The sequence below is a fragment of the Anguilla anguilla genome, chromosome 7 (assembly GCF_013347855.1).
Source record: "Anguilla anguilla isolate fAngAng1 chromosome 7, fAngAng1.pri, whole genome shotgun sequence".
In the NCBI taxonomy this organism is placed as follows: Eukaryota; Metazoa; Chordata; class Actinopteri; order Anguilliformes; family Anguillidae; genus Anguilla; species Anguilla anguilla.
This window is the reverse complement of record NC_049207.1, coordinates 27,159,587-27,170,046: the sequence shown is the minus strand read 5'-3', so window position 1 is coordinate 27,170,046 and position 10,460 is coordinate 27,159,587. Positions and strand designations below refer to the sequence as shown.

General features: G+C 47.2%; 1 protein-coding gene across 1 annotated transcript in view; it reads left to right on the top strand.

The window, feature by feature from the left end:
- The first annotated feature begins 677 nt into the window (after window positions 1-677).
- The window catches only part of LOC118231953 (protocadherin Fat 4), a 109,898-nt gene continuing 100,115 nt past the window's right edge, over window positions 678-10,460 (top strand). The window contains exon 1 of the mRNA XM_035426376.1: window positions 678-6,345. Within this exon, the coding sequence (XP_035282267.1) occupies window positions 1,240-6,345 (5,106 nt within the window). The 5' untranslated portion in view covers window positions 678-1,239. The remainder of the gene's footprint in view (window positions 6,346-10,460) is intronic.

Sequence of the window (10,460 nt, the reverse complement as noted above, 5' to 3'; positions counted from 1 at the left end):
TGTATGTGGATAAGAGTATATAATATATTAAATTCTGCATAAGATATAATTTGCTATATGGCAGTCATGCCTTATATGAACTGACTATATCTTGTTTTGGTGAACATTGACCGTTTTAAACGTGAAAATCGTGTTGTAATTACAGGTTGCTTTCCAAAAGTAAATTTCAGCTCGTTTTCCTTCCATGTGGCGACGTTGATTTGGGAATTTGTGTCAACCTAAGCCACTAGACGAAATTAATTAAGAACGCCTATCTCCACGAGAATTTACTAGGGAACAACTGACGGTCAAGAGGCGAAGGAGTCCTCAAATGTTCGGACATTCTAGGAATTTAAGAGAACTTTGCCTCAACGAAACAGTTAATAAAAAGGATCCGTGCACATTCCAAGACAAGACTCATAATCCCATATGAGTTATTATAACAGGCTAACGGTCCTGTATCCAGGTCTTCTGCCTGCTCCTCCCTCACCATATTAATGCCTGTCCGTCAGTCGGACTGACACTCCCCGTTCGCAGGAGTCTGCAAGACTTGTACTTTACATATGGAGAGAGGACACGGCGAGGGGCGGGACTGTGCAAAAATGTCCAATAGACTGGAAGGCGGGCGGGACTTTTCCCAAATTGGAGCTTTGTTGTAAGTAAGTTGGACTACCGAGAGCTTCAGCCTAAATGATTGAAGTTTGTTCCCCGTTATTCTCCATGAGCTTGTGCTGCTGCTGGAGTTGTGATAACTTGAAAGCCAGCGTCCGAGTGTATAACTTAATTCCTTTAGCTACGGCGTCTTGAACGGGAGCTACACGTATAAGAAACGAACATCGTGCAGTCATACAATAGTTTCTTTTTTATTTTATTTATTTGTTCAGTATTTTGTTGCTTTTTTACATAATATGGTTGTTGTTTTAAAAAGGAAAAGTTTGAACCACCGCGCATAGGTGATGAGTTCTCTCGCATTCGGGAAGTTCTGATACTATTTTCAAACGAAAAGCGAAGGGATCTTACAGCAGCGTGAGTTACCTGATGATGCGCTGAACACTTCGTTGGGATTCTTCTCTTTGAAAAGGAGACAACGCTGAAGGAATTACTGAACTTTTGGTCTCATTCTGAGAGGAATAAATTCGTCTGGAGTTTATATTCGCTGTGCTACCATGAATATTATGCTTTGCTCTTTGTTACTGTAATCAAAGTTGATGAATTGTGTGAAAGGACTTTGTCCTAAAAAGGTGGACTGGCATTCTGACAATGGCGTTTGCAGGTAGGAGTTTCAACCGATGTTATTTGATTTTACTGATGCTGTGGACTTTATGGCAGCATTCCGCCTCCAGTCAAATTCGTCAAGAGTTTGAGGTACTAGAGGAACAGCCGATCGGGACGTATGTAGGCACGATAGAGACTAAGCCCAGCTTCACGTACCGCTTCAGCGAAAACCACAAACTTTTTGCAATCAACGGAACTACGGGCGTCATTTATACCACGTCTGTGATTGACAGGGAGGTTTTGCAAAGTAGCATTATCAATGTTGTGGTGTTATCCAGTCAGCCTACGTATCCAACTGAAGTCAGGATTGTCGTTTTGGATATAAATGACAACTCGCCAGTGTTTCCCGACGCCTCAATTGTTGTGTCTTTTAAAGAGGATGCAAGCAGCGGCAGGCAAGTGATTCTAGACACCGCCACGGATTCGGATATTGGAAGTAACGGAGTAGATCACACAACGTACCGAATTGTGAACGGCAACGAACAAGGAAAGTTTCGTTTGGATATTACAGTGAATCCGAGCGGAGAGGGGGCATTCTTGCATCTGGTTTCCACTGGAGGCTTAGACAGAGAATTGGCCCCTTTTTACCAGCTCTTGATCGAAGTTGAAGATAAAGGAGACCCTAAGCGATTTGGCTACTTGCAAGTGAACGTAACCATCCAAGACATAAATGACAACCCGCCAGTTTTTGACGAGGAACATTATCAAACCAGCGTTCTGGAAGACGCAGCGATTGGGTCCAGCATCCTGCAGATAACGGCTAAAGATCAGGACGAGGGCTCGAATGCAGACATCAGGTACATTTTGGACGAGGGGACCCCTTTTCAAATTGATTCTAAGTCTGGGACAGTAACAATAAAAGAAACTCTGAATTATGAGAACAAGAGGGAATATTCTTTAACTGTTCATGCGGTGGATAGTGGGGTTCCTTCTCTGTCAGGTAGATCAGAGGCTACCATCAAACTTATTGATGTTAATGATAATGACCCAGTGGTGAAGTTTAGATATTTTCCCACCAGCTCAAAATTTGCCTCTGTGGATGAAAATGCGCAGATAGGCACTGTGGTAGCCCTGCTGACGGTCTCTGATTCAGACTCGCCGGCTGCCAATGGCAACATATCAGTCTCCATTTTAGGGGGTAACGAACAGAGGCACTTTGAAGTGCAAACTTCCCCAGTTCCCAATCTGAGCCTGATAAAAGTAGCCAGTGTTTTGGACAGGGAAAGGATATCCTCATACAACCTGACAGTCTCAGTATCTGACAACGGCAGGCCCACCCCCAGGTCCTCTTTCGCTAGCCTGGTTATTTTTGTGAACGACATAAACGACCACCCCCCCATATTCCAGGAGGCGCTGTACAGGGTCGACATCTGTGAGGACATTCCCAAGGGCAGCTACATTAAAGGGGTTTCTGCCACGGACGGCGACTCAGGACAGAACGCTAACCTGCGCTACTCACTGGTGTCTGGGAACAGCCTGGGCTGGTTTGTCATCAGTGAAAACAGTGGCCTGGTCACCAGTGCCGCCCTGCTGGACAGGGAGATTGCATCAGAGGTGGTGCTGAACATCAGTGCCAAGGACCAGGGGGTGCAGCCCAGAGTCTCCTACACTAAGCTGATTGTGAACATAACTGATGTCAATGACCAGATCCCCACTTTCACACAGAGCTCTTACCATGTGTCCTTTGTTGAACACTCACCAGCAGGAAGCGAGCTCCTGGTGCTGTCAGCCACAGACGATGATCTTGGTGCTAACGGAACAATACGGTTCTCATTCGATCCAGAGACCCCAAGCAGCGTGCAGAACCTGTTCCGCCTGGACGCGGTTTCTGGCCGCCTAAGCACAGCTGCAGAGCTAGACAGAGAGAACCAGGCTTCCTACCTGCTCTATGTCCAGGCAAAAGACAGCGGAACGCCTCCTCTGCACTCAGTTAGCAAGGTGAACGTGACGCTGCAGGATGTCAATGACAACAGGCCCGTCTTCTACCCAGTGCAGTACTTCGCCAACATCAAAGAAAATGAGCCGCCGGGGTCCTACATTACCACCGTCTCGGCCACTGACCCAGACCTGGGCAGAAATGGGACAGTCAGGTACTCCATGACGGCGGGCGATAACTTCAAATTTCACGTCAATGCCAACACAGGTCGGATAACCACCCTGGTGCCACTGGACCGCGAGGAGAAGACGGCCCACCAGCTGCAGGTGAGGGCCATGGACGGTGGTGGACTCCACTCCCTTGCTCAGGCTATTGTCACCATCACTGTCATTGACACGCAGGACAACCCGCCCACCTTCTCCCAGGCCGTCTACAGCTTTGTCATCTTTGAAAACGTCAAGCTAGGCTCCGTCATCGGCATTGTGTCGGCCTCCACGCTGGACCTCAACACCAACATCACCTACTTGATCACCTCCGGGGATCAGAGGGGAGTATTTTCCATCAACGGAGCTACAGGTGTGATCACTGCCTCCAGCCAGATTGACAGGGAGGAGCAGGCGTTCTACCAGCTCAAGGTCATAGCTAAGGGTGGGGAGGTGACAGGCCAGGCCTTTGTCAATATAACTATCAAGGACCTGAATGACAATGCACCCCATTTCCCACATGCAGTGGAGCACATTAGCGCAGTTGAAAACTGGGGCACAGGTCATCACATATTCCAGGCTAAAGCCACAGACCCAGACGAAGGCAGCAATGGGATGGTGATGTACAGCCTCAAGCAGAACCCCAAGGGCCTCTTCCACATCCATGAAAAACACGGACTAATCACTTTGACGGGGCCTCTGGAGGTGACCACCAGCTCGTACCAGGTGGAGGTCCTGGCATCTGACTTGGGGGTCCCTCAGCGATCATCCAGTCTGATCCTGACAGTCAGCGTCTACGATGTGAATGACAACTCCCCTGTTTTCGACCAATTGTCCTACGAAGTCACTATCCCAGAATCAGAGGCCGTGAACAGCCGCTTCTTTCAGGTGGAGGCCACCGACAAGGACTCGGGCTTGAACGGGGAGATCGCCTATGACATCATAGGTGGCAATGCCGGTGATGTCTTTGGCATCTTCCCTGATGGGCAGCTGTACATCAAGGCAGAGTTGGACAGGGAGGTGCAGGAGCGCTACCACCTGTTGCTGGTGGCAAGCGACAGGGCCGTGGAGCCACTCAGCGCCATGGTGAACGTCACGGTGATCCTAGAGGACGTCAATGACAACCGGCCACTCTTCAACAGCACCAACTACGTCTTCCACTTTGAGGAGGAGCAGGAACGGGGATCAACAGTGGGGCGTGTCTTTGCTGAGGACCGGGACTTTGGTCCAAACAGTGAAGTAAGGTATGCTTTTGAGACGCCGCAGATGAACTTTGAGCTGGACGCCATTACAGGGGAGCTTACCAGCACACTGCGGCTGGACCGCGAAGCCCTGATGCGCCAGAGGGGGGCAGCAGTGTTTAGCTTCACCGTCATCTCCTCCGACCAGGGCCTGCCTAAGCCTCTGCGTGACCATGCCAAGGTGCAAGTGTACATGCGTGACGTCAATGACAACCCGCCAAGGTTCACCAAGGATATCTACCAGGCCTCCGTCTCTGAGTTAGCACAGAACGCTACCCAGCTTCTTCGTGTGTCTGCCTCAGACGTGGATGAGGGTCGGAATGGGCTTGTTCGGTATCGAATCGAGGAAGGGAACGAAGAGGGCTGTTTCAGCATCGACAGCGGCTCAGGCCAGGTCACCCTGGTGGGCAGACTGGACTACGAGGCCACCGCCTCCTACTCCCTGAAAATCATTGCTGTGGACTCCGGCGTAGTTCCCCTGTCCTCGTCCTGCATGCTGAGTGTCAGCGTGCTGGACGAGAATGACAACTCACCTTCCTTCCCCAAGGTTGCCCTGACTGTTGATGTTCTGGAGAACATGAGGATTGGTGAGCTGGTTGCCTCTGTGACAGCCACCGACTTAGACTCTGGTGACAATGCAGAGATAACCTACAGCATCACTGCTAGTAACAACCATGGCACATTCAGCATCAGCCCTAACACTGGCAGCATATTCCTGGTCAAGAAGCTGGACTATGAGAGCCAGGCACTCTACAAGCTGAATGTTACAGCCAAGGACAATGGAAGACCATCCAGATCCTCCACTGTCCCCGTGGTCATTCACGTTCGGGACTTCAATGACAACCCCCCCAGCTTTCCCCCGGGGGACATTTTTAAGTCCATCCCTGAAAACCTGCCCCTCGCCACCTCCGTCATGACTGTCACTGCTCAGGACACGGACGCTGACATCAACGGGCAGCTGGAGTACTCCATCGTCCAGCAGATGCCCCGCGGGGGCCACTTCACCATTGATCCTGACACAGGTGTGATACGTACCTGTCGCGAGATCGACAGGGAGTTCTCCAACCTCTTTGAGCTGACTGTCAAAGCCACTGACCAAGCAGTTCCAGCTGAGTTCCGCCGCTTCGCTCTGAAGAATGTGACGGTGTGGGTGACAGACCAGAACGACAACATTCCCGCCTTCGTCTCCCAGAATGCCCTGGTGGCTGACACCACGGTGGTGGTGGGTTCCATCCTCACCACCGTTGTAGCCTTCGACCCGGATGAGGGGGCCAACGGCGAGGTGGAGTACGAGATGGTGAAAGGCGACTCAGACACTTTCGTTATTGATCGCTACAGCGGGGACATCCGGGTGGCCTCCCGGCTTGAGCCCTCACGGCTGGTCTACAGCCTGACTGTGTCGGCCACTGACCGCGGCTCGGACCGAAGGGCTTCGCGGACGGAGTTGACCGTCATCCTACAGGGTGCCGATGGGCCTGTTTTCTCCCAGCCCAAATACATCACCATCCTAAAAGAGGGCCAGCCCCCTGGCACTAATGTTATCTCGCTGGATGCCTCTAGCCCCCGGGGCTCAGGGGCTAAGGTGGAATTTTACATTGTGTCGGTGCGGTGCAGAGACAAAGTCGCTGGACGGCTCTTCACCATCGGCCGCCACACAGGCACGATCCAGACCGCCGCCGAGCTGGACCGCGAGCAGGGCTCGGACCTCTACCTGGTGGGCGTGTACGCTATCGAGACCGAGGCAAACCAGCCCAGGACGCAGAAAGCCGAAGTGAGTGCACCCCATTTTTATGGGGGTTTTTTAGTGCTTTTATGGGCTATTTGCTGCATCTTTTAAGGTTTATGAAAGTTTTGGGGCCCATATTCGTAAGGTGGTTTATTAAGGTAGATATAATAATCTCAATTCCGCTACATTTTATTTGTATGGTGCTTTTTACAGAGATGCTGTCACAAAGATATTTTACAGAAACAGGAAATAGGAAAAAACTAAAATCCTTACTGGACTTGGATCAGTTTAGCATTTCCCCCCATTATGAATAAAACGAGTATATATGCAGGGGGAGCCTATCCTAGATCACCCCATTCGGAGCCACTTCATGAATATGGGCCCTGATATTCCTTTCATGTGTTTTTACCATTGGGTTTAGCCTAAATGAGATGGAAACGGAATCATGGCCTATTTCAGAAAAGCGTTGTTCTTAACAGGGAGTTAACTGGGGAAACAGTGTCCACAGAGATGGGCAGTTTTTGAAATGCATATATTTGAAAACAATTTTTTTTATGTTACATTCATATGTGATATGGGTTGTTCCATTTCTATTTCTGTAAGATTCAGACTTTAGTGCCCCCGCCAAGCTTCAGGCACATCTGTCATTTTGAGTGCATTTCATAGATACTGTACATCTGCTGAGGACTTTGTAAGATAATTCATTTTAGTGTTTTTTTTTCCCGTCTCTGGCATCTTGACCTTGCATTTGAGCGTGTTTATGTTTGGACTTTGTTTCTCTGGGCTCTTATATTGCATTAAGTGCTGTGTTTTTGTGCTGAATATAAAGTGCCTCATGCACAGTATGAGCGAAGTGGAGATTGGTTTTGGCAGACTGACCTCATTGTTCCATTTCCCAAACAACCGAAAGCTCGTGTTGATTGTTGTGAGCGTTGTGCGTTTTCTGGGAAGCACAACCCGTCCCGCTTTGCACCGCATCCCTGCTGTTATTGACTCACATACCCTTATTAGCAGAGTATTAAATGCACAAAGCAAAAATGTTTATTTATGCATTTTTATAAAGAAAGGGAACATCGGCCATTTTTCAGGAATTAGTCATAGCAAGGTGAACAAACAGTGAATGTGCATAGGCTATATCAAAGCCACAGTCAGAAAGAGAGACTGATAGATAGAAAGATAGATAGATAGATACCAACAGATGTACAGATAGATAGATAGATATATAGATAGATGCTGCATATTGGAACGTTAAACTCCTTTGTGAAGGTCTCTGAACTCTGACACAGGCCCAATGTGGGGGGTAGTAGAGGCTAAAAATCTAAACCAAGGCAAGAATCTGGACTTGATCTGGTTTCTTTCAGTACAACAGGCTAATACCATTACGGAGACAGATTAATATTAGATGTCGGCCTGAACTGGCTTAGATCAGAATGCAGGTTGATTTCAAAATCCCGAACCAAAGCTGAATATGTTTACCAAAGAAGCACAGCCTTGACCTTGCACGTCCAAGATATAAGCCAACGCCTGCAACGTTTGTTCATTCTGGTAAACCCCAAAAAAAAACAAAAAAAACAATCACAGATGCCAACAGGGTTCCTGCAAAAAGCAAATCCCTAAAGAAGCACAAAAATATGACTTTTTGCTGTTACAACCAGACCTGCATGCTTTTTTTAAGGTGAAAATAAGAAAGTATCAGTATCTTTCATCAAGTATCAAAAAAAAGAAAAGAAAAGAAAACAAAACTAGGCAGGGAGCAGGCTTGGTGGGATTTGATTTGTGGGCTATGTTGGGACAGGGTGTGATTTGGGGGTTGTGTTGGGACAGGGTGTGATTTTGGGGGCTCTGTTGGGACAGGGTATGATTTGGGGGTTGTGTTGGGACAGGGTGTGATTTGGGGGTTGTGTTGGGACAGGGTATGATTTGGGGGTTGTGTTGGGACAGGGTGTGATTTGGGGGTTGTGTTGGGACAGGGTGTGATTTGGTGTTGTGTTGGGACAGGGAGTGATTTGGGGATTATGTTGGGACAGGATGTGATTTGGGGGTTGTGTTGGGACAGGGTGTGATTTTGGGGGCTCTGTTGGGACAGGGTATGATTTGGGGGTTGTGTTGGGACAGGGTGTGATTTGGGGGTTGTGTTGGGACAGGGTGTGATTTGGGGGTTGTGTTGGGACAGGGTGTGATTTGGGGGTTGTGTTGGGACAGGGTATGATTTGGGGGTTGTGTTGGGACAGGGTGTGATTTGGGGGTTGTGTTGGGACAGGGAGTGATTTGGGGGTTGTGTTGGGACAGGGTGGGTGTGGGGTGCACTGCAGAGAGAGAGACCACAGGTGTGTGTGATTTTTCTATACATCTTGAATGTGTCCTTTTATACAATATAAACAAATGCATAATGTTAAAGTTGGGAAGAAGCTTAGCCCCCCCCCCCCCCTTACTAATTCAGAGGGTTTATTTAATAAGATTTTCCTGTCATGTTTCTTTTTCATTTTCTCTGCTTGGGAGGGGGTGATAGTGGGGCGGAGCCAAACCTTTGAGGTAGAGAAATCCTAAACCTAGTTTGGACGACTGCTTGAAAATGGAAAACAAATGTGTGACTCTTATGTGTGCGTTTCTGGAAATTTCAGCTGGAACCCAAAATTTAGTGTTATTACAGGATCAGTGTTGCACATTTATAAATTACTTTTTTCTTCAACATAAGCTGAAATGATTTCACTGCAGCTTCAGAGGAAAAAGTACTAATAAAAAGGTTTTTTTTGTTTTGTTTTTGGCTTTATTAGTGTTAAACTAGCTGCCATTTTAAAGTAGTTTTAAGCCTCTGAGTACGCTCATGCTAATTTTCCAATAAAGAAAGGGGAAATAACTGCTGTAGTGGAGCATTTGTTACGAGCTAAACTATAGTTACATTGCTGAATAACTTTCTCCGAAGTTGTAGTTTTGTTTTGCGATCACCCGGGTACCTTGCTTGAACTTCAGACTGCTGCCATTCTGAGTTTCTGTCTTAAATGCTTAAGACCGAAAGTCATAGCTAAATGTATTATGGAAAGAATAACAATCAGAATTTGGTACTTTTTTCTGATTGCAAACCACATTTTCTGGGTTTGTAGTTCAGTATATTTTCATAGTGATGTTTTATTTTGCTTAGTGAGGGATGACTTAGGCATGCCAGAGGACTGCAAGTCATTTCTTTTTTATTGTTCAAATGTTTCAGCTTAAACTTCTCTGCTTTGATGTTTTCTGAAATGATCGTTTCCTTTTGGATGATATGACCTTCCCAGTTTTGCAGTAGCTGAAAGCATTACTGCTTAAAAAGGTGCTTGGGCACTTTTATAACTCTGAGTTGAGGCTAATTTGGCACTCTGTTTTGGAAAAGGAACACTTATGTCTAAGGTGAGATACAGCAAAGTTCTCAGATGTTACATTTCTGTGATTTATGTCTTTGTATGATTGGAAAATCTGGTCCCGCTGCAGGATGTCTCCGGCCAATGAAAACAGTGGTTTACCCTTTCCGAGCCCTGACTTTTTATTCTGTCTGCTCCAAAGCCAGAAATAATGTCTTTATTTCCAATAGATTTTTATTTCTTTATTTATTTATTTGCATCTGTTATGTGTGTTATGTTCTTTCGGAGTGACAGGAACAAAGAGAAGTCCCTTCAATGTGTTTTATTCGTGATCGTGATCGTGGTCTTAAACAACCTGAAACTGTGGAGGAACGTGATTGGAGAGCAGATTCAGCCTGCTGGGGCTGGAATTTTGATTGGATAGCATAAGACAGAGTTTATTTCTCTGTCTCGATTGCTCTTAATAATCGCTTTCCTCTTCCCATTGCAGAAAAAGGATGAAGGGTTTTGGAAACAGCTGAGGTGCCATGTCCACATTTCTTTTTAATGTTTCTTTTCCGTCCACTTGAAAGCACTGCTCTATGGAAATAAACAAAGTTGACCTGCAAATGGCTGTCAGCTCTTTCAGATTTGCAGGTATCTAGTTCACCTCTCCTTGCATTGCAGTGATGTTTTTGCCTGTGTGTTTGTGTGTGCACGCACATGTGCACGTGTGTGTGCGTGTGAGTGTCTGTGTGTCTATGTATGTGTGTGCACGCGCGTGCGTGTGTGTGCATGTGTGTCTGTGTGTATGTGTGTGTGTGTCTGTGTGTGCACACGTGCATG